A 25,115-nucleotide genomic window follows, 5' to 3' on the forward strand; every position below is an offset into this window, starting at 1 on the left:
ACACAAGTGTTATTGAATATAGCGGGAGACTTACAGACGCCGTTCCATGAACGACAAATATTATAAGTCTACATGTTTTGATTATGTCATTTTTTACATTACCTACCTATCCATAAATGTTATGCTTAATAAACAAATAATCATTTAACCAAATTTCTTCTAATTGTCCGGTAAATTTAAATCTTCCAAGACAAGTGGACCGGAACCAATTCTTTCTAACGGAAGCTCTGAGAGGTAGAGGGTTTGAATGGATGAAACATAGATAAAACCATTAGTACATTAATTTAGAAAGGCATCAAAGATACAGTGGAGAAGGAAAAAGACACAAATGCTGTCTGTACGGCTGCTAACCCACCGGTCACCAGGCTTGAACTCGCGGGAGAACTTGGTCCTCTTCTTCTTGTGCTTCCTCTTCAGGTTCCGGATGGAGAGAGGGACGCTCTTCTTGCGGTTTGCTCCCAGACCGCCGCTCTGAGAGGAAGCTGTGGAGCTGGCCGATGACGTCAGAGAGCTGCAACCAGGATTACAGTCACAGGTTAATGTATCATTTCATTATACCAACAGTACACACACAGAAAGGATCGTTTTAGTTTAAGATGGTCCTCTTAAGTCAGACAAAGACCCTTCAAAGTCCAAACCGATAGATATTCAGTCTAAAATCATAAATAACCTCTGAACACCTGCAAACATTTAGCAGAGAGAAGCTTGAACCAGAGAATTCTAGGTCGTTTTACTGAAAATTGCTTCAAACATTAAGCAATAATCAAAATTGTGATGCAAATTATTTTCTTTTAATCAACTATAAGCCACGTTGTTTAAGCTATACTGTTCTGTACACAGAGGAAAATAGGCTGATTTGACATTAGTCAAAAAACGGAACTGTAGACATAATTACTGGGAAATAATTGTAATAATCTAACACCCAATACATGTATAATATCAAATGTATATATGAACAGACCAGGTATCGTCAGTGTCCTCTGCAGCCTCGTCGTCAGCGTCCTGCTCGCCGTGTTCAGCCGAGCTGTCGTTGGGGTTCTGGGAGTCCGCAGGGTTCTGACCCGGGACCACGTGGCCGTTGTTGTTGTTGGGATTAGACGGGTCGTCCTGCTCCGATTTGTGCTCCCCTGGTGAGAGGTATAACAGGAGTATACATGAACACTGGTATAAACTTAAAAAACTATATTATATATTTTTTAATATGGTTTTACACAGAGAGAGACAGGGTGCAGTATGTTTCTGACCTGAAGCATAGTGGACCACGTCTCTCTCAAAAATAGAAGTACGTTTTTCACTTATTTCCTTTGATTTGTCTGATGAAAAAAAATCTAATATGATTTTCACTCCATTTGTGGAAGGATTGTGTTATGTCTCAAACTTTAAATGACTCTGCTTTGCTTTACATGGAGTCACTTCTCACTTACTTTTGGGAAGATGTTAGCATAAAGGAAAAATGTGTCATTGTGAAATGATAGAGAAAATATATTTTAAACCACCCTAAAAACCAATCTGAAGACTAACACCCCATAACACATCGGTCAATGTGTGAAAAGAAACTGAGAAGTAAAACTAAAATGAATATGTTCCCAGCTTAATTAGCAGATGAATTCAAAAGGTTATTTGTGTTGTAGTGTTGCAGTTGAATTCTCATTAGCACATCACATCACTGAGTGTTCTTGGCTGAGGGAAATTCTTCAACATTTGAGTCGCGCTGAGCTACTAATAGAGGCCACCCTGACGACATTAGAGAGCAGAAGTGTGTGTGTGATTCTGTGTTTTCTCTGCAGAGTAATGTTTGGCACCTTGTGCGTCAGCGTTCTCCGTCTTCTTCCCCGAATCTTTCTTGAACATCCTTTTCAACTGCAGGCGGCACACCATCACACGACACACAAACACACAGAGGGAGAGTTTGAAGATTATAAAAAATAAACTTGCACTTATACTGTAAAAAAAATACTGAAGTTCTCTGCACCAAATACCACAGGATCAAACATTCAAAGACAACTTTCTTAAAATACACCAGCACCGAGATCCCCCTCTGTTCGTTCACTTCTTGTGTAAAACAGCTGGTTTATTTGTTAATAAGCTCCCGAGGGGATAACAGGCGGCGTCAACTTACACTCTGACAAGTAACAAGCACTTCAGATACTGTAATAGAACAATCTATACTATGACATGTATAACCGAGTACATGTACTTAAGGATACGTTTTAGATACTTGTATTTTCATTTTATGCTACTTAATACTTCTCTGGAATTTGGATCTTTGCCCCTTCGGACTTATAATACATTATTATACACGGAAACCACTATGATTTAGCAAATTGGAAACAATGTAAAACTTTATTTATTCCTTGGTTGAATTTGAAAGCTCCTTGGCAGTGTCTGAGTTACAAATAGGCCGCACCTTTACCATCAACATCAAACTAATGTAGGTTTTTTCCAATAATAATAATAATTAAAAAATGTGATTTGAAACTAGCCCTTTCTCTATAATGAGTAGTTTTGTAACTTTGAGTATATTTTAATGCCAATACCTTTGTTCATGTACTTAAGCACCATTCTGAATGTCGTACTTTTACCTGAGTATTTATACTTACCAAGTAAAATACCTTACTTCTTACACAACAGAGATACATGTATCACATTTTATTGTCACCTTTCTAGCCACGGGGTCTTCAGGCATGACAGGGGCGCCCTCGGGTCCTTCACAGGTGATGCGGGTGGCGTCCCCCTTGGCGGGGAACACATACAGGGCCCGTTCTCCCAGCTGCCTCTGGGTGTGGTCGTAGTATCCTAGACGCCGCACCCTTCACCAAAACAACACAGTAACACCACAGTTTCAGTTTGTATCTGTTCTGCAGATTACATTAGTGTAAGAACAAACAGATGAATGTTCAGACTGACCGGCAGAGACTCTCCTGTGGGATGGTGGAGGGGGGGGGATAGACGCTGTCTGAACCTTTGGGGGAGAAGCTCTTCGTGATCCACGTCACCTTCAGCTCGACCACTTTCACCTGAGGAGAGCAGCACGGAGAAGATTTAGAGAAACACCACAACATATGAACAATTATTCAAGTATATGACCTTAACACTATTGGCCTTGGAAAAAAAAAAGTCATCTTCCTCTCACCTCTTCCACCACCACCCTGAACTTGCACTTCCTGCTGAGGACGGGTTTGACCCCCGACAGCCACTGAACGTTACAGAAGACTTTGGCGGGGCCAATCAGCACCTGACCCGGGTAGAAACCATACGCCTCGTCGAAGAAAAGACCCTGAAGAAAACACACAAACAAGGATACATTAAATATAAAGAACTGAGAACATAACAATACAGCGTTTAGATAGCAAAATGATGTATTATATTCAACAACTAGAACAAATTGATTTAAAATCAAATCCAAATCGTGAAATGTACTGCAACACATACACTTTTTTGTGAAAATGATGAAAATGAAGAATTCAACTCCCATAACGGTTGGTAGAAAAGTATAACTGAAGGGAGGGGAAAGACAGACGCTTACTCTTATTTGGAAAGATAGTTTCATCTTTTCTACTTTAATATAAAAAGACTAACAGATGGGAAGGTTATATTTTAAATTGGGGGGGTGTATTCAATACCTGTACGTTTCCTTCCTGTATAATTATATTCCAAGTGCTTCTAGTATGCTATGTTTATATGTATTGTTTTTCTCATTGCTCATCTTTCTTTGCATCCATTATTCTTATCAATATTGATGTATATTATATGAATTATTGTTTTTAGAACTGTACATTACCGAGTGTTAAAAACAGAACAATAATCTTAAAGTAGGAAGTGGCAACGCTTACAGTACTTTCTCTTGTTCTTGTTCTACACGCATGCAAATATCTTATATCACAAAAAACTAATTACACCCATAAAATAAGAATCATTTACAGACCATGAACCGGCTCTTTTGAGAGTGATCTGATCCCTGACTAACAGCGGCTCTGTAAATGGCGGATGTACCCGAGGTGACAGACAGGAGCTCATGGCTACTCACCGAGTCACTGACATGTGGACAGACGTCGTAAAGCTTCGCTCCGTCCTCCACACTCATGGAGCACCTGGAGGGAGAGAGGAGACAGGCTGACGTTCACTGGATCTGGCACTGAGGGATGTGTGCCAGCAAGCAGACATGCCAACACACTTCAACATGGACACAGTACACGCTGTTTAATCAAAGACACAGACACTCACACGCAGACACATGCAGACACACGCAGAGACACACGCAGAGACACAGACACATGCAGACACACACAGAGACACACGCAGAGACACAGACACATGCAGACACACGCAGAGACACACGCAGAGACACACTCTCTGTCTACCTTGCTCCGTTGGAGAGCTTGAGGATGATGTGATTAGTCAGGTCGTACACTTTCCCCAGCCAGAAGTCGTAGGCGATGTAATCTCCATACATAAAAGACTAGAAAAACACAATCGGGGACAAGAACACATTATATTTCATATTTAATAAAAGTATTATCAGTTACACTGTATGTGTGTACATACTAATGACTTACTGCTATGTGTCAATTAAAAGCATTAGTTTTAATGTCTAAAAAATGTATTTGTTAAAGCTTTATTTCCTTTTTTTTTTTTTTTAAAGTAATTTACTGGAAAGAACTACATTGTCGTCATCAGGCATTTGTTACTGTCGCTGTGTTGAATGCAGTTTTTTGTATGAATCAACCCTAAGTGCTGACAGTGTGTTGAAGCTGATTCTTGTTACTTTGACAATCACCTCTATGTATGAAGGTGTGCAATTTATATACAGTTATTTTCAGGAAGTAATGGACCTGTAAAATGAAGCATCATCTTACATGTATTTGTAGTTCCTGTGTGTGAGTATTAAGACCCTGCAGTCAAAAGTCTTACCCAGATGTGCTGCAGGTCTCTGCTGTTCACTGGATACAGAACACAGTTTGTTCCCACCAGTTTCACCGCACACTCGATGTCAATGTTGGTCACAATACCACACTGGTTATCCTGTAATGCAACATTCATAAGTTCAGTACACCATCATATGAATGATCATCTCTCTGCCACAGTATCCTGTTCGTCAACACTTGATTCTTGCTTATAAGCTTCAAGCCATATAAATAGATTGCCTATTTATTTTTTACTGAGCTGCATACGCAACACTGGATTGACGGTATGTGAACAAGACAACTCTTGAATTTCAACCAAAAGAAAAGATGTTGCATTTGTATTCAGAACAGGAGTTGTTGCCCCGCGTTAACACAGAAAGCCTCTTTGAAAGGGTGGAGCTGCAACAATATTCCAGTCATGTCTGATGCAGCAAATGGAACAGAGCGGTGAGCAGTGACATGACTGACAAAGAGAGAGGCTTGATTGAAATGAAGAGAGAAATAACAAGACAGAAAGAAAGGTGAGGCGAAAAAAAGTGAGAACTTTGGAAGAACGTCGACTTACATTTGAGTTGTTTCGTCGCACGATATCTCTGATGACGATGGATCGATCTTCAAGTTTCAGCTGTAAAAGAAAGGACAACAAGTTTAGAGAAAGTTGGCTAAATCCACATCTTTGAGAAATCATAAACCAACAGAAGCTGCTGCTGGGCGTCGGTCAGTGAAATTGGATCATTATTATTATCTTGTAACTCCAGAGGAGAACTCTTCACAGCTCTGACCCTGTGATAAACCCCTCCGAGAGGGACTTGGAAATGATCCAGCTACACATAAATCACATTCACACTTAGACCGTGACAACATCTCTGATATGATTTGTCACAGCCTCGTCCTGTCCCCGCTCGCAGCCTTGAAGACCGCACAATCAGCAGATCTGTAACGCCCCCCTGAGAGCAGATATATTTATTTTTCAAGTCAAACAGAGACACATCTCACCGAGCCGGCCAGCATGAGCCTCTAGAGTGAAAACACCAACCATATTGTCACCATCAATTTGTAATCAACACATTGAAATAAAAATAGGAGCTGTAAGACGACATGAACCCACAGCTTGATGAGCAGATGGAGCCAAAACAGTATTGATCAAATATTACACGCCCGGAGAGACTCAGGGTAGAAAACAGGTGCTGCTGGCATGAGATCAGCTCCTGAGTCGCAGCGGGACACCGTTTCCCGTGAGCTTAATTTTGCTGTGTCATTATGACTGTTAACAGGCCTAAAGACAGAAATAGCACTGCATTACAAATTGGCCATGTTGCTTCAGGCACCAAATAGCTGATTAAATATGATCTACTGTTTGAAAGCCAGTTTGAGTAATAGATCCATGAGAATGGAGGCTCATCAGACAGATAAACACTGAAAAGGATTTTTTTTACTGCAGTACAAAGCAGGATTTGACAACTCTGGGAAATTATCATTTTATTCTCCGTGGCAATGATCCCTGGGTACACACCAAACTCTGTGACAAATCAGTCTACCTGGTAGCCCCTTGCTAAATGACTTCACATTGCAGCAAAACATGTAGTTATGGTTTTAAAAGGTTGCCAAGGATGACCAAACTTAGACTTATTAAGGTGAATTAGGGTCTGCTTTTTCCTTGCACTGATGTTGTCCTTCTCAACACAACATTAAGCATCTTTAGTCAAAATGAATTTGTTATTAGTCATTTAAAATATGAAGCACAAAGTGTAGTATCTCATTTCACTGAAAGTATTAACTCAAGCATTGACCAGCTTTTCCTGGGACTTTTACCCATGGTTCATGCTCTTTCTTTAGTGGAGACCTTTTGATTGTACTTAAAAGCCCTATCTATTGGCTTCATACTTGATGGGGTCTGTCTGAATAAACCTTTTACTTAAGTCTGAACAGTTTTGTTCTTCTCACTGGTTTGTAGTGTACAGGGCTCAGCTACAGGGCTGGTATTATTCCTAAAAAGGAGGAAGCAGTATGAAGACTGACTCCATCTACTTTACTTGACCTACTTGAAGAAGTCAAGGGGAGCATTTACCCATCACAGAGATGACAACACAATAAGGCCAGATTTGATTAAAAGCTTGATTTCTCACATTATATAACAGACTTAAGTTTAATAAAGTTGAATAAAGCACTGAAAAAGAAAGTCGCACAAATACCATCTTTTGAAATGTACCATTTACTATTAAGTACATGAATTATCTGCACTGCATGAAGGAGGTGGGGTAGAAAATGACTAAAACATTTATTAAAGAATTACATAAACCAGTAAACCAGCAAGACAGAATGTGTGTGTTTTCTACTACTTGTACTGAATTCTAAATTAGTGTTTTGAGTTTCACTGAAAATGTGTCAGTATAATAGCAATTATTTCAAGAAACAAATCAGTTTAACATTTACTGTGTATGGTTTGTCCCTTTTCTGTACACTCTCAGCCACACAAGTGACTGATTTTAAAACCAAGTAACTTTCAAAACAGCTGAACAGACAACACAAATGAAGCCACCACAGGTCTGTGTGGCAGAAAATGAACAATAGTTTAAAAGTGTGTACATGTTATTGCTTATAAGAAGCTACCTTAGGAAGACTTGGCACCAACTCAACGAGCGACAGCACAGTCTGCTCTGCTGGCAGTGAGCAAAGTGTCGGTGAACATGAGCCACAGCCGAGGAGTTTGAGCAGAGACAGATGGAAGTACTGAGGGGGAATGTAATTAGGAGTAAATAGAGGAAAGAAATTAAAAACTCGGCAGTCTGCTGCATGTTAAGTGACTGAAGGGCGAGTGGTTATCTTATTACTGAGCTCACACCCATGTATGGCACATTCCTGAGGACATAACCAGGAGGCTATCAATTATATTCATCTCACACTTTTTTGTTTTCAGATATCAACTCTAATATATTCCTATTTATTTTCCAGGTCTCTTATTCATATCATTTTGGCCGACTATGGGTCATGGACAATTTCCGAACTCACACCATTGAAGAGATTCTGGAAACAAAGCACCGACAAACCAATGTTTGCTAACGCCCTGAAGCTTTTGAAGTAAACTATGAGTTTACATATTGTCTCTTTAGTGTGACCTATAGTATAGTGAGATTAGACACAAATATCTCCATTAAAATAGGATGCAGGTTGAAAAGCAGCAGCATTTCCTATTAAAATGATATCAAAATCAAAAATTAAACCCGTCGTATATTTTTTATGACCGTCCTCTTTTTTCCTATGTTTAAAGATATTCCAATTGTTCTGCCGAGAACAGAATAACAAGCACTCACACACTCCTGGGTACTTGGCATTGTGTGTGGAGGAGATACGATCGATGGGTCGCCATGTTCCTGTGTAATCTATTAAACAGCAGCCTGTCTGCTCCTCATGTCTCTGCTGCTGGGGGTTATCGTACAAACACACACAAGCACACAAAGAAGAAGAAAGAGAGGAGGATAGTGCTATCTCACACATCATAGTGATATGAAATTGAAGAAATATAAAAACAGGTTTTATATTCTATAACAGTTTATATAAGGTGTTTTTTTTTAATGAGATGACAACCTGTATTTACTGCTTGTGCACATGCTGCTGAGTGTGTGAGAAAGTGAGTGAGTGTTCTCGCATACTAGTTCCCTTTTTTGATGTACCCTTGGTTTGAATATTTCTGCTTTATCTGTTTGTATTTATTTTCATTTCAGGAGGAATGCAGAATTTATTTTGAAATCTCTATACTTGAGGCTCACACAATTGGAGATCATGTAATAAGATCATTTATTTCATTCAACTAAAAATCCTCCATATCAAAACTTACTGTGGTTTGTTTAGGTCAAGCTTATTATAATAAGGGAGAGTCATCCCTTGGTCTGCAAATGAAACAGATGCCTGTTGTCTGCAGAGGAGCGAGCAGGGCTCCAGAGTGCAGCCATTTGTCAAGTGTGACCAAACATTTTCATCGGTCACACCAGTGTGCCTGACATTTAACAGGGGTGTGTGTGTGTGTGTGTGTGTGTGTGTGTGTGTGTGAAACCACTCCCTTTACCTCAGCTCGAGCTACACATCAACCGGAAAACATGCCAGTTATTCAAAATGGTTAACCAATCCAGCTGTCCCTGGTCAGATGTCTGATCCTGACCAAAGGCACCGGATTTATTTCAGCAGCGAATTACCAATATGTCTGGGAACTAAGAATTAAGGTAATGCTAAAAATGTAATATTGATGTGGCAAAAGAGGAGGTGAAAATATTTGCGGGAACCTCAAATATTTGCTATCAATGCTGAAAAACAATGACTGGGGACGCTATGTAGCTCACCTATGATACACAACTCCTTGAACACAACCTGATCTGACACATATTCGCTTCCTTCAACAATAACAAAAACACATAGACTGTATGTCTGCACGTGTACTGCAGAATATTTAGAAAACTAGACATATCAGTTTCAACAAACCAGCCGACTGTTGCTATACCACGTGTAGTGATGATGAGGAGTGAGGCGGGAGGGTGGTGGTCAGACGACAAAAGAAAGAAACGGAATGCTCATTTACACAAACGTGTACGTGTGCGCGTGCGTGCGTGCGTGCGTGAGTGAAAAGAAGACAACCTTGGCTGCCTCTCCAGCTGATAAGGTAGAAGGGTCCAGATTGATTACAGGAATCGATGGAGGACAGTATTTGCTTTGACTTCCCGGCCTAATTAACACAAGTCATTATTCAGGTGCCGTACGAGGAGGAGGAGGAGGGGGGGGGGGGAGAAAGAGACACTGCAGAGGACTGCAGCTCGGGGCCACGCCTGTTCTCCACTCTGACTGACTGTGTTCTACACCAGGCTTTCTCCTCTTTCATCTCCATGCTAACAAGCTATCGGATCCCCCAAACACCACAGCAAGTCAGATATACACAAGTGGCTACAGTAGTAACAGGTGCACATAGTTTATATAACTCTACACACACATCTGCCTTTTCTGTAATTCCACCCACAGATTCTATTAAGTATGGTAAAATGAAGGTGCAGTCAGCGTACAGCGCTACATCCTCCACCTCAGCCTCAGGCTCATCACGGTTCTGCTACATCATTAGTTCTGGGGAGTTAATTATATAAATAGGAACTCACTGTTTTTCTGTAAACTATATCCACTAATGGCTTCCAATTATTTTGTATCTCCTGCAAGTATTCTAACATTGCACAGTTTTTCTGGTTATTCTGTAGTATTTATGGACATGAAAAAAACTTGATATAACTATGTACTGGTGATATTTGGGATGTGCATACAGTAGATGTGGAGATGTGGCCCTGCACACCAAAACAAGTGTCTTCAGATGTTGTGGGTAATGACAGGAGGAGAGTTAAAGTGATACTCCACCCACAATCTAAACTATCAGCATTGAATCACCTGCTGACTTGGTAGGTGGCACAACAAGTTATAAGTGTTAAAGCTAGAAATCTTAACACTTCTGTAGAAAATGTCACTTTTCTCCTGTCCATCTGCAACACATTCACAGCAAGATATTTAGACACCACGCTGCCACCATTACTCATTCACAAACCTCTAAAGCTAGTGTTTGTTGGGTTGTGCATGTTAGAGCACCAAACTCTTCCTCATCGACCTGTCGCACTTCCTGAACAAAACAATGCTCGAGGTCGACGCCCTTTAACAAAGCAAGGTTAGACATGTATACAACTCATTTTATATGAAAAAGAGATATGAAGAAGAAAAACTTGCTACATTTCCAGGGGTTTTTCTAGAAAAATATAGTATGAGGGCGCGGATGTTGTATACAAGTTCTTGCGAGAACATGATGCTCGTGTACAAGATGGCGCCACAGACTTAAACAACACATCGGCATCGCTTTAACATTTTACGGGGACACATTTTGGTATGAGTTACCCAGTTAAGACAAAACCATGATTTCCATCCACATTTTACCATAACGATAAATATTCTGCTTTGATAGGATGAAGCAATAAAACTCAAATAAATCAATAGGTCGTTTCAACCCTGGGATGATATGGCAATAAACAACTTCAATCCTGGATCGATCCTCACGCCCCGATACCTTCACCTCGCTGCTCCCCTGCCCGGAGGCTATTGATTCAGACACACGGGGGGGGGGGCACAGCTCTATTAGAAAGAGAGCAGGTACGGGGCTTTTTAGGAGACCACAAGGGAATGACAAGCAGACCACTAGCTCACAGTATCTATTATAGAGCGGGCTTCTTACTGTGGAGAAGGAGAGAAATGAGCGTAAACAAGAAGAATATGAAATGAGAGAGGAAAAGGGAGATCAAGACGCAGAGAGGCAGAGAATATAAGATGGAGACAGACTGTGGTGAAGGATGGGATGGAGAACATTCGAGAGTCAATCATGAAGATGAAGCAATAGATGGAAAAAGTCGGATGAGAAGATTGCTTGAAAGGGAGGAGGGGTAGGGTGTGACGGGGGGGGGGGGGGGGGAGAGAAAATGAAGATGAGCAGAGAACGATGCACAGAGGAGGATGCAGCCCAACAAGTGGGAGATCGAGACGGATCCCAGGAGACACACACAGAGAGTGAGGAAACAAGAAAAAAGCAAGAGCCAGAAATAGACTAGGGCACAGCAAACACAGCAGATAGCGAGATGGAAAAAAAGGGGGAGAAAGTAAAAAGGGTAGAGAGAGAGACAGAGGGAGAGGCAGAGCAGACCGTCTCTGGGTAGGGCCAATACTGCAGAGGAAAGAGAGAGGATGATGGAGGGAGAGAAAGAAGAGACAGCCGGAGAGAGGGGTGGAGAGAGGGATACAGGCTCCTTTAGTGTGTTGTGTGGTGGTGTGTGTGTGTCTGTGTGTGTGTGTGTCTGTGTGTCTGTGTGTCTGTGTGTGTGTGTGTGTCTGTGTGTGTCTGTGTGTGTGTCTGTGTGTGTCAATGCAGAGAAAGAAAGGATCAAATGAGATCCATTATCTCAGGCCAGGAGCCCATCGAGTCAGCAACACATTACGTCAACATTCTCCAACATGCTGGTCTGCTGGGACACTGAGGGGGAGAGGAAGGAGGTAAACACACGGGGAGAGGAGGAGGAGGAGGAAGAGGTCAACTGGAAGGGTTAGGAGGGGAGGAAAGAGTGGGGGAAGGTGAGAAAAGGAAAAAGCAGGGTGAGAGAGAAACAATGTGAAAGGGGGATGGAGATGAGGTTGGAAGGAGGGACGTAAAGGGCGCGGTGGGACGGTCATGTTGCGTCCCTGTCAGATCAGATTTACTGTAAAGACAAGCTGCTGACATCATCCTCTGAGTGTCAACAAGGAGTGCCACCACGGGGAATTTATTTACAAGCTCGGATTTGACCGACATGATGCTGCAGATCAACACATGAAGCCAACACGGCATAAATCCACTGTCAACATCCTAAAAATAACCCGTGATCAATAGTCATTAAGAAAACATCTGCTGCTTCACTGTGCTCTGGTTTTACTGATATTGACTATAGCTGCAAGGATTCTTTTTTTTTATTACGGATTGATCTGCCTATTATTTTCCAGATTAACCAAACGATCTACAAATGTTAATTATTAGTAAACAATGTTCATCCCCAGTTCTCAAAGGGCAAGATGTCTTTGAATGTCTTGTCAGTCCAAACTACATATTTTGATATGATATAATACCGAAAAAACAACCTGAAAATCTCCATATTTGAGAGGCTGACATTTCTGAAAACAGCATTTTCTGTTGCCAGCCAACCCCGAGCACCTGAGCAAACAGCGCTGAAAGATGACATATTAACAATCAAAACCATCTGAGGGTGTTAATGCGGTAAATATGGAGCAGAATGTGCAGTTTAAAATATCTATCAGGGAATAGGTTTTTGCTCCGGCCACTCAAATGCCGTATCTGGATGCCAAAACAGTAACTAGCTTTTCAAAAAGTAGTTCTAATCTAGGGGCATATGCAATGTGGAAGGTTAATAAAAGCATTAAATCATTAATATGATTATTTAAGAGAGAAAAGTGTACCTGGCTAAGGTGCTAAATTGATAAGGGGGCTAAACTAAGCTAAATAAATTGAAATAGCTCACTCTGGTCGGCTCAGTAGAAATCTGCTGCAGCAGCTGCACACTGCTAAAGGCTCATTTATAGGCTACACAGGTTGTGAATATCCAAGTGGAGAAGACGAGCTACAGAGAACAGATACACAGACAGATGATACACACTTCTGTCTGCCATTTTGAGGTTGTGTTTTTGTGTCCGTCTGTCAGCTGGATTACAGAAAGAAAATACTGACCCAATTTACATCACTGTATCACAGAGCAGATGAATGCATTATGTTATACTTTTGTTAACAACACATGATAGGGTATTCCCCTTGAAAGCCTTCTCAAAGCTGACAACTCACATCCTATTTGTAACGTGTGCTTCCATGTTGTTTCCATGTTGTTTTCACACTACAACTTGAAGCTCATGACCACACATCTCATAAAAGAGGAATTACGTCAAAACTCGTGAGATTGGACTTTCCAAAGAGCATGTGAATGCACCATTCACTTTAAACATAATTCAGCAGTCAGCTCTTTTAGGACAGCGATGTTTCTTGTCTGTAGTTGAATGGGGGTGCGACCTGAAGTTAGATGGATGCGGGCGGGGGGCAGGAACAGGTTGACAGACAGGAGTAACCCTGAGGTCACATCATCCAGCACCTCCAGAGCTTCAATATCTTTCCTCGGCTGTATTTACATTAATTTGTGTTATACTCCCCTATTTTATTTTTAAAGCAGATCACTTTTAAATAAGGAAAACAGTCTCTTAATCCCACCTGCTTTATTGTGCACTGCAGAAAAGACCATTTCAATTGGTACAATACCAATAAAGTTATTTTGATTTCACACAAAGATTTGCCCAAGAGCATTAGAAGTGCCAGAGAGATTGATAGCTCATGAATGACATCATGCCTGTCCATGCTTAGGTTACAGGGCAGAGGGCAGGGGTCACACAAGAGTTCATATAAGGCTTCTGCTACTACAGCTGTCCATAAACCCACAACAGACCTTTAATGTCTCCTCAGTTATTTGGCTGTGCACGAGTACTGTATAATCACAAGCTTCCCTAAATGACTTTGGCTGATGTGACAATCGTACTAGCTGAGCAGATGCTGTCTCCTTAAATAAAATAAAAAAATACAACCTCAGGAGTGTCCTTGTTCACTTCATAAAGCTGTGGACTCAATTGGTTTTATCATGTCATATTTTTTTATACCCTTGCTCAAAAATAAAAACGTTAATGCAACCTACTAAAATAAACTGCCCGTGACTTCCTGTATCAGTGGTAACTGACTGAATAAAGTATGAAATGGGCAACTAAATGTTGATGTTGGCTCATGGACCTGATAAAGCTAAGTAGAATGTATTAAACGCAAATCACAGCTATCTCATGGTGGCCAGGAAAATATAGCTTTGGGACGAGGACTGAACAATGTATAGGAAGTATAAGTCAATCACAATACTGACTTTTGCATCACATGACTCGCTGGCCAAGTACGTGTCAATTTTTGATTATTATATAAATTATCGTATATAATAAAAACAATAAATCGTAATTGCATAGTTCTTCCCACATTGTCAGCCATAATCCGGACTGCACTATAGCGCTGCCAAGTTGGGACTTGCTGCTCTGCCAGAAGGGGAATGTAAAAAGGCTCAGAGAGCAGAAGGTGGGACCTTACCATTTCAAGGACTAAAAGGCCACACATTACCATATCAGCCATCTGCTACCAAACTGTCGGCCTGCCCTATTGCATCCTTTCCAGTCAAGATGTTTTATTTAAATATCATTTCACTTTCAACTGGTATTCAATACTTGCTTTCCCCACATCTCTTCCATCCACCTCCTTAGTGTTTCTTTCTCTCTCTGCAGTGAGGGCAGCAGCAGTCAGTCCTGCTGCACCCTCCCAGTCATCATTAGAACCACACCATCCTCCTCCTGCTCCTCCTGCTCCTCCCCCACAGTCACAACGGCTGCTGCTGCCAGGGAGGAGCTGGTGTCACAGTTCACCTCAACCTCTGTCCTGACCTGTCACCTCTCAGAGCTGATCACCCTACCAGGCGTAACAGCAGGTACGGTACAGTACTTTTGGGGGTCTCAGCAGACCATTGACCAGTGTTTTAGTTTCCAAATGACTGATGGATTCCGGGACATCTGACAAATCCCGTGGGTTACTGTTCTGCGGTGCATCCCATGCGAGATACCTGCTGCTGCTGCAATGCACTTCTGTCCTCGTATGGACATGTCAAGGTTGTGCCGGAATCAACAGGGCTCTGCGTGCTGACAGGACTGTGGCGGTACATACTGTAGCAGGCGGTGAAGTCAAAGAGTTTTTCTACAAACCACATTAGTTTTAGAATGTTTAAAACACTATACTTGTTAAAAATGTATAGCAAAATGACTACCGAAAAGAACCTACTCAAAATGAATCCTAAGCATCAAAATCACTAATGGGGGGCAAAAGAATATCTAATCTAATGCCATTGTGACCACAGAATTAAAGAGAATCCTTTACTACACACGCTGCGTGTTAAAAAACTCTCACCTCTTACTACCTACACTGAGAGAAGAATACATCAACACACAAAGCCACAATGTGAAGATGCAGTTCCTCAAAACTTGCTGCTAAATGTCATGTTAGCGTATAGTCTATGCACTCACTCGATGTTTTAATTATTCCTAACTTTTAGGAATGTCTCTGCATCAAAAAGTCAAGTGTCTCAGCTTAATGCATCACTTCACTCTTGGCCATGTCGTGCAAGGTGTAACTAGGGTTGGTGTGGAGTGGAAAACAGTTAGGGGTCTTCTACTAACCTGCCCCTGTTGTAATTAAAAGTGTCAAATCAGTGAGATAACCACTTTAATCCACAGTAAAAGTACTAAGCTGCTGATGAAGCACAGAGTGTCATTTTTCCTAACTGGATTATGTATTAATTACTGTAGCTTGCTATTAAAATGCAAAAGAGGTTCAGATGAATTGATCTTCTGGTCTTCTCTGCCCTTGCCCCACAAGGTTAAAATATCGTAGGTAAATCACTTGAGGTGACAGTTATCCAGTGAGCAAACGATAACTACACCATCCAATATAGGATAATAATCTGGGCGGAGAAAGAGAAAAGGAAATGACTCTGCTAAGTACATATGAAACTAAGAGATACATGGTTATAATATTCAGTGATACTGGCGCAAATTCTCTAAGTAAATGGAAATGTAGCTTCTGACAGTCCTGGTTTGAGTTCAAATGCAAAACTGAACCGACAGTCTTCATTTACAGTGGAAACGTATGAAAAATGTAACATGACAGGTCGTGTCAATGACCTCTTCATTCCGAAAGGATTGTGGTTGTAGTACGTTTTTTGTTTAATTGGGGAAACCAGTGCTCTATTGCTACCACTTTGCCTTGCAGGCAGTGTAAATGATTCCGTCATGTTCCCGTCTGCTAGAGCTGCCCCCCACCCACTCTCTAAAGGGGGAGGGCGCAAGACACACTGTTTTGTTTTGAGTGATGAACTAACATTTGTGTTTTTAGAGAGTCTGCAAAACGCATAAACACTTTTTTATCAGCTTCAGTTGGACACACCTTCTGAATCAGCTCGCCTCAGCAACATGCTGACACATCCTCATTATGCTACTCTTTTTATTCTCTAGCCACTTCTAGAAAATCAAGTGCACACAATCAAGGTTATTATTTTTTAAATTCAAAAAGGCACTGTGTATATATTCACATATCCTTTTGCCAGAAAACATAAAGACAGGTAAATGAGAAGGGAAGATATTGGAAGCAAAGGGAACAACTTGAAACTGAGAATGGCTCAGTTTCATGAAGTGAAAGAACACATTAAGATATTTGGATTATTTATAGTTGCACCTAATTCCTGATGATATGCAAAACTATCAAAATCCTAACTCTGCTGTGAAAATGCTGGTTTTATTACAAGAGAAACTCCAACACAAGTTTCAGATTGAAGCATCAGTTCGCCTCCATAGATTTCTCCAGAGAGAAAACTGAGGTTCCTCCTGCAGAATACATATAGGTCTACATGTTGTAGAAACATAATCTTAAAAGATATTCAACTTTGCATACTGCAGGAAGTAATCATGAATTATTGATTATTCTTCACCACACTCTCAGGATATATGCAACAAGGACGGAGCCTACTGAGATGGCATGTGGCGAACGCAGATAAGCAAATGTCAAACAACCCACAACAAAGCCACATAAAACATAAACAAGAGTACTACATAATGAAATCCATACATGAGCACACTAGCTCGCACTAGATCCTCCACAGTCCACGAGGCGTGTAAACATTGGTGTCATTGTTGAACAGAGCTTTTGTTGTGACAGAGTTTCAATGACACCAGAACTTTACTCATTTAGCACAAAACACAAAGCAGGGCAACAGTGGGACCTAAAATAGGTTCCTTCTGGTCTCATCTTGTGTCTCTAAAACATGCTTTCATGAGCTTTTTCCAGAGCAGTCCTCTTTTAAACCTGGTGACCCTTCTTCACAAAGCCCAGGAGAAATCTAGAGAAGCCCTGGATAATATAGATGACAGCAGATTTCCCCACCTTTTAACTGATTAAAAATGCATTCATTATTTGTTTATGTAATTAAAAACAAGTATAACTCAGGGTGTGGTGTCCATTGATGTAGATGGTGTCTTTTACCAGTAATCTTGACACTGCCTCTCATACACTCAATATTGATGTCTGTTGAGTAGGAGGATTGACTAAAATCTAATTTCCAACAATGTGTTTGTTAATCAAATTAAGTGCTACATGATTTATAGGATGAAAACAGATCCAAGAAGCATTTCCATAACACAGTAAAACACTGAACGGGTATTTTAACATTATGTCTATTAGTCCAGATTCAAGGGGCTTTTGGTTTAACTCTTTAATTATTTGCCCTTTGAGCAGGCTAGCCAACCTAATTGGACCGCCATAATCACCTGCAATTGTTCATGAATATGTGCCAAAATAATTCACTTAACGATATACTCAAATTAGAATACTTGGTGGTTTTGTTAGTCTGCCATTACAGTAAATGAATACATTTTAATTTAGGATTGTTTGTTAGAGCTGAAATTGATGGTGTAACCTTTGGCTTTGGCGAGTTTTTAACATCTTATAAACCAAACAACTAGTCAATTAAATAAGATGCAGATTATTTAATGCACACATAAGAAGTTGCAGCCCTAGAGATTCTAAAAAATGAATACATTAAGACTTATTTTAGACGTAAAACTGGACATTACTGGTAACACTGACAGAACATCAGTGAAGATCTTATTTCTACTCATTTGTGTTGTCACTGAAGATGACAAGTAGGACTGGTTTCAAATAGGATGCATGTACATGTTGAGGAACTAAGATGTTGTGTACATCATATAAAATATAAGCTAATGTTTGACAATGCTTGGTCTCAGGCCAAGTCACACCCAGATGAGGAGCTACACGGAGTCATGGATGAGCTAATCGATGGGTGTAGGGTTGCTACAGTAGCAGAGTGCTGCACCTGCTGAAACCTGTAGTGACACTTGACTTACAGACAGAGAGATGCTACCTGGCCAGTGGTTATTTAATGCATTACTGTGTGGTCTCAGATATTTGGAACAACAACCCTGTTTAGCCTGCCAGCACCAGCTGAAAAACATGAGGCTATGAGCTACACTGCTAGCTAGCACGCTAGTGAGCTAGCAAGCGAGTTTATGCGTTTAAGGCAGATTAAGTGAACCTGAACCCTGACAGGCTAGCAACTAATTTCTTCAACAAAAAACATCATACAGTTCAAAAACACTTGTCACGCTCCGGGAATAACCGGGTCTCAGTGTAAACACATTAGCCAGTGTGTGGTACCTTTGTCTCCTTGATGTCCTGCTTTCCTCCTTCAGGGTACCACTGGACGCGGACAAATCCCCGACACAGAGGCCGACTCGGGATGTCCACAGCGCTCTCAGCGTCCGACCCACCGGGGACTCCTCGTCCTTCTCCGCCTCCTCCTCCACCACCGCCGCCGCCATCGTCATCGAGGTCCGAGTCTGAGTTAAATTCCTCCTCACCCTGGATCATCCGTACGAGGCCGAAACGGACATAGCCGCGATACCGCCCAGAGACCAGGTCGTGGGAGAAGAGCAGCCGCTGGGAGCCGTCCGCCGTGGGAGACAGAGCCAGGGAGGGAGGCTCTGATCCCGGGCTGGCTGCCGGGGAGAGGCCCGGGGTCGTGGAGGCTGCTGTGGCCACCGCATCCGATGCTGCGGGCTCCGCCATCGCTGCTGTTGTCAGGGAGTGATGCTGGAGCGCGAGCCTGACGGTGCAATGAGAAAAACGGTAACCTGGAAGCAGCGATGTGCACGTGTTTACGTCGCCGCTACGGATAGCTGCGTCACTGGCGCGGTACCGTCTGTCACCTCTGAGCGGCGTTGTGGGCCTCCAGCTGTGATGCAAAGACCACATGGTTCCCCTAATATAAATGCCTTTATTTTATTTTTTAACTGCATTTCAAAGTTTTAGCATTGTTGTAAAGTTACTAAGTAGTTTACTCAAGTACTGTAGACCTGTATTTTACTTGAGTATTTCAATGTTTCGTTACTTTGTTCTTCTACCCCACTACAATTCTACTTTTACCCCGATTCATTCATTTAATAACTTAAGTTACTTTGCAGATTTAGTTTATTGATGTGAAATATAATCAACACTTTAAAAATACTTAAGTTATACCTGGAGTAAAATTCACAAGCTACCCTGCAGTATTCAAAGTAATTAAAATTAAAGTAACTGCACCTTTACCAGCTTTGATAACACTTAAATGCAATATTGTATATATCAAAAATATATAATATATATTATTCTGAAAGGTACCAAACTGCACAATAAGTGTATTTTGATGCCAATACTTTTCTACTTTTACTTGAGTAACGTTTTGATTGCAGGACTTTTACTTTTAACAGAGTATTTCTACACTCTGGTACTTCTAGTTTTCAGTATAAGATCTGAGTACTTTTTTCTGAGTTCCTCTACTTTTTTGAAAATAAAAAACACATTACTTTACATACTAACAAATATATATTATTATTATTACATGTAATATTATTTGTATTATTACTATTATTATAATACACTTTTATTTTATTTTTAGAAATGGAAGAATTGGCAACAGACACTAACACCAAAAAAACATGAAGTTTAATAAGCATTCACAATTCTTGAGGGCATCTTAGTTGGACTCTTGAAAAAATGGTGAATCCAAAGAATATTTTCAAGCTTTTCCAAAAATCTTAAACAGTTTAACAGGGAAAGCTTTGCATAAATGAAACTCAGTGTTTATCTGGAGATAGAGATTATTTTCAGCCTTGTGACCCCTACAGGGGGTTTACTTGCATTACATTTCTGTTGATGTTGACTGGACCACTCCTAAATAAAAAGAATATGAGAAATGCAGTAAAATATAGTTATGTTGCTAGATTACTCTACTTTCCAGTTATGTGAAGAGGGTTACACTTTGTGGAAAATTTCATAAGAGAGGAAAACAGCTGCGGCTTCTTGAAATTCCTTATATGTGGCTTATAACACTGAAGAGGTGAAAAACAAACTCCTACACGCCCTGTAATCCTTTTACACATCTGGAAAAAGAAACGAGCAAAAAACGTGCATTCGATGGAAAGTTTTCTTCTGAGAGATCACATCACACATACCTCCAGGCCTTAAAATGGTAACAACCCAAGCAGACTTTGAGACCTCCAACACATGATCAGTCAAATCAAAATCTGCTGCAGGTCTGATGGTGGCATGATTGATTGATTGATTGATTGAAAAGTTTATTAACAGCTTGTATATTGGGTACAGTACAGTACAGCTCAAAACATACAATTGTTAAGGGGATGCAGACCAGAGAAAGACTTTCGTCTTGTTTACATCAGGGTCCCCCATTTCCAATTCATCATATCATTTAAGACATATAAGACATATTAGACATACCGATGGATTATTTACAACTTACATACAGGTGGTTTTTTACATACAGATGGCTTATTTACAATTTTCATTTTAGATTTTGTTCTAATACATCCTAACCGGACATTTAAGACATACCAAGTCTACAGATATACAGTTAGTAACAGAGTCTAAAATGCGAGTATATACATAGATGGGGGGGGGGGGAGCTGTCCATTGTACGACAGGTTGAGATTTGTACCATTACCGGGGCCAGTTTTGCAATGCTCTCCCCCGAAGGTGTTCTTTAAGAGAGGTTTTGAAGGTAAGTATAGTTTTACTTTCCTTTACAGTTGTGGGAAGAGCGTTCCACCTTGATGTGGCATAATTGCGAAACGTGTATTCCCCCTTTTTTGTGCCAAATCTGGGTTTTACATGATTTGTGGAGCTCCCTCTGGTGTTATGATCATGGTATTCCTTGACCTTTGGGAAGAATTTTGACATGTACATGGGTACCATAGAGGTGTAGTGGATCTTGTAGACCAGGCCCATTGCAAGTAGCTGTACTCTGTTGTCTACTCTAAGCCATCCTAGGTTGTCAAAGTGGGCAGAGGTGAGGTGGGTTCTAGATGAAAGGTCAAGCAGTAGTCTGACCAGTTTATTTTGCGATGTTTGAAGTTTTATTTTTAGCACCTTGGAGGTGCTATGGTACCATGACGTGCAAGCATAGTCATAGTACCCTTGAATGAGTGCTCCTGCCAGAGTTTTCAGGGTGTTTTTGTTTACCAGAGAGGAGATCCGGTATAGGAATCTAGTTCTTTGATTGACTTTTTTTATTACATTGGATGCCATTTTGTCACAGGAGAGGTTTGCCTCAAGAATAGATCCTAGGTATGTAATTTCCTTCTTACTTGTGACAATAATGTCACCCACTGCAACTGAGAAGTCGTCGGATTTGCTGAGATTATGTTTCGAACCGAAGAGAATGGACTCTGTTTTACCCAGGTGTAATGATAATTTATTATCGGCGAGCCAGGTGCAGATTCTGCCGAGCTCGGAGCTGAGGGTTTTTTCAACCTGCAATCTGCTCCTGTCAGAGACCAGCAGGGCTGAGTCGTCCGCGAACAGGAACAAGTTGCAGTCACATGCTGATGACATGTCATTTGCATAAATTAGGAACAGTAACGGACCTAATATGCTTCCTTGTGGAACACCACAGCTCACTGGGAGGGGGGGGGACAGAGTACCGTTTACCTCCACCATCTGTTCTCTCCCCTCCAGGTAGGATTGCATCCAGCTCACCGATAGTTTATCAAAACCAATTGCTTTTAGCTTGTCAATCAGAATGGGGTGATTGACAGTGTCGAAAGCCTTTTGTAGGTCCAGCATCACCATGCCGCAGTATTTACCCTCGTCCACCTCTTGTTTGATGTGGTCGTTCAAATAAAGAAGGCATGTGTCAGTGGAGTGGGATGTTCTAAAGCCAGATTGAAATTCATAGATTAGTTTATTTTCCGCGAGGTACTTTTCGACCTGTTCATATACTATTTTTTCCATGACTTTCGAGATGGAGGTAAGTATAGAAACAGGGCGGTAGTTGCCTGGGTCCAATTTGCTGCCCTTTTTGTGCAGGGGGGTTACTCTTGCAATTTTGAAGTCTTTGGGTACTTTTCCCTGTTTTATGGAGAGGTTAATTATGTGAGCTATGACTGGTGAGATGGCAGTTGCTGTGTCTCTGAGGAATTTGGAGGGGATATTGTCGTGGCCAGTGGCCTTGTTAGGTTTGAGGGCGCTCAGTTCAATGAGTACCTCTGCTGTTGTTACCCTTGCTAGACTGAAATCATCTTTGCGTACCCCTAGGTTTTTGTAGGTCATGATGTGATCTACTCCAAAAAGCCCTGAGTGGGAGGGTAATTTATTTACAAGAGTTGTGGCTATGTTTGTGAAAAAAATGTTCAAGTACTTGGCCACATCCAGTTTGTCTGTGATGAGCCTGTTATCTGTTTTTATGTTTAAGTTTGAAAATCTCGTTTTGAGTTTTTTACTGCAGCCAAGCTGGTTATTGAGTAATTTCCAAAGTTCACGGGGTTTATTTTTGTTTTCCTCAGTTTTGACATTGATGAAATTCTTTTTGGCAGTTTTGATCATGGAGCTTACGTCATTTCTTAGTCTGTTTCTTTCAATTTTTAGTTCCGTCACGTGGGCCTGGAGTTCACTGCTCGTGCTTTTGGAAAACATTGACTGACTTTTATGAAACTCAGAGCATTTTTTGTCTCTGGTTTTCATGGCGGTCAGTATGCCGGAGTGCATCCACGGCTCAGCGCGATTTTTTACCCTGGTTGTTCTTAGGGGGGCCAAATCATTGAGTATTGCAGAGAATTTGTTTTTGAAACCAAGCCATGTTTCTTCAACTTGTGTACCACTGAGCTCATCTGACCAGTCCAGGCTCTCCAGTTCTAGGTTAAAGGCCTCGCTAGAGTAGTTTTTGAGGTCTCTAGATATGACTGTTTTGTGACAGCCGGCCTTTTGTTTTAGCTTTTTGCGGGTACAGAATATCATATAATGATCACTTAAACCGCATGCTATAACCCAGGGGCGTCGCCTGGACCTGAAAACATTCGGGGCTTAGCCCACAGTGGCGGCGGCACTACAGTGGCATTTTTCACTGCAACACTCCCCACACGCACACACACAGTACACCCGCGACTGTTACAATGAAGGCTCGATAATCAGCTCATGGCATATAGGCAGGGGTAAAGTGGTATTTTTTCTGAGTGGGGGGCTCACCTCCTCTAGGGGGGTCCGGGGGGATGCTCCACCGGGAAGATTTTTTTTTTAAATATTGAAGTTAAATGCATCAATCTGGTGCACTTTGAGAGCAAAATGAAGAGATCTATGGATACCTCTCTCAACACCCATATGAAGCAGAACTGTAAACAGATGTACTTTTTCTTTATGGATATTTTACTAATCACTCCCCTTTTAAACTCTATTCTTGTTTTACTGCCATATAGTATTTCATAACTGTTTTTCCTTTATTCTCTTATTTTTTTTATAACTATAATGATCATATGAAGGTGTGCCGCAGAAATAATCTTTTGAATAATTTGTGACCAAACCGTTTGAGACCCACTGAGATAACTTAGACTAAAGTTAACTATCTAAACACTCAGAGAGTCCTTTAGCTCACCTGAGTCTCTCAGTCTGAGAGGAGAGGACTCTCCTCCAGCTTGTTGTGGAACAAACAGCTCCTTATGTCCGTTAGTGCAGCTAGCTAACCAGATGCTAACAACACGGTCCATGCTGGCACCGGTCCCTCCCTCCCCCTCTCTCCCTCTCAATCACACTAAATGCGCTATTGCCACACACACACACACACAGAGCCGAGCTTGAATGACACAAGCACACATTTATTTCCATGCAACTCTCTGATTGGTCTGGTGTCATGCCTCTGTTGCATTCACTGAACACGGAAAATTACAGTGCTGCCGTCCTCTCTTGTGTCATGATGAGGTTCACGTACGTAAAGCACGGTTAATGTATTATATTATTGAGGGAGAATTGTCCGGGGCTACAGAAAAAATATTCGGGGCTAAAGCCCCGGATGCCCAGGCCAGGCGACGCCACTGCTATAACCCCTTTACTGGAGATCATGGACCTGTCAGAGGTCAGAATGAGATCAATGGTAGTTTGTGTTGTTTCACATACCCGGGTGGGTTGGGTGATTAGCTGGCTGAAGCCGTGCAGATCACAAATCCTACTGAAGGACTTGAAGACGGACGTGTCTTTACGTTGCATATCCGTGTTCCAGTCTCCAATAATAATTGTCTCTCCCCCACATCAGCCAAACACCCATCTAATGTATCATAAAAGTCACTCTGTTCCGGTGGTCTATAGATTGTCCCGACTATTACAGATTTATCATTGTCAAAAAGAATTTCAACCCACACAGATTCAATATTTTCATGATGCAGGTCAGTACGGTTTTTGAAATTGGTGTCTTTATGTATGTACATGCAGACACCACCTCCATTCACGTTCCTGTACCTTCTCACTACAAAATAATCTTCAATTTCAATCTCTGAATCTGTAATGGAATTGTCCAATTTGGTCTCAGAAAAGCATAATATGCTTGCCTTACTGTTCATGAATAGTTGCCTGAGCATGACGAGGATAATGCTCACCAAACGGATATTCCACGACCTGACCCCGACTAAATATGTGTATTGTTTGATTTACTAATAGGG

General features: G+C 41.2%; 1 protein-coding gene across 1 annotated transcript in view; it reads right to left on the reverse strand.

Moving 5' to 3' along the window:
- The window catches only part of ube2o (ubiquitin-conjugating enzyme E2O), a 30,259-nt gene extending 10,936 nt beyond the window's left edge, over window positions 1–19,323 (reverse strand). The window contains exons 1-11 of the mRNA XM_034130414.1: window positions 18,796–19,323; window positions 5,470–5,529; window positions 4,912–5,022; window positions 4,362–4,459; window positions 4,028–4,091; window positions 3,134–3,277; window positions 2,908–3,017; window positions 2,660–2,810; window positions 1,803–1,860; window positions 962–1,127; window positions 356–511 (exon numbers count right to left, since the gene is read on the reverse strand). Of these exons, the coding sequence (XP_033986305.1) occupies window positions 356–511; window positions 962–1,127; window positions 1,803–1,860; window positions 2,660–2,810; window positions 2,908–3,017; window positions 3,134–3,277; window positions 4,028–4,091; window positions 4,362–4,459; window positions 4,912–5,022; window positions 5,470–5,529; window positions 18,796–19,206 (1,529 nt within the window). The 5' untranslated portion in view covers window positions 19,207–19,323. The remainder of the gene's footprint in view (window positions 1–355; window positions 512–961; window positions 1,128–1,802; window positions 1,861–2,659; window positions 2,811–2,907; window positions 3,018–3,133; window positions 3,278–4,027; window positions 4,092–4,361; window positions 4,460–4,911; window positions 5,023–5,469; window positions 5,530–18,795) is intronic.
- Between the last annotated feature and the right edge of the window lie 5,792 nt (window positions 19,324–25,115).

The sequence above is a fragment of the Trematomus bernacchii genome, unplaced genomic scaffold (assembly GCF_902827165.1).
Source record: "Trematomus bernacchii unplaced genomic scaffold, fTreBer1.1, whole genome shotgun sequence".
NCBI lineage: Eukaryota > Metazoa > Chordata > Actinopteri > Perciformes > Nototheniidae > Trematomus > Trematomus bernacchii.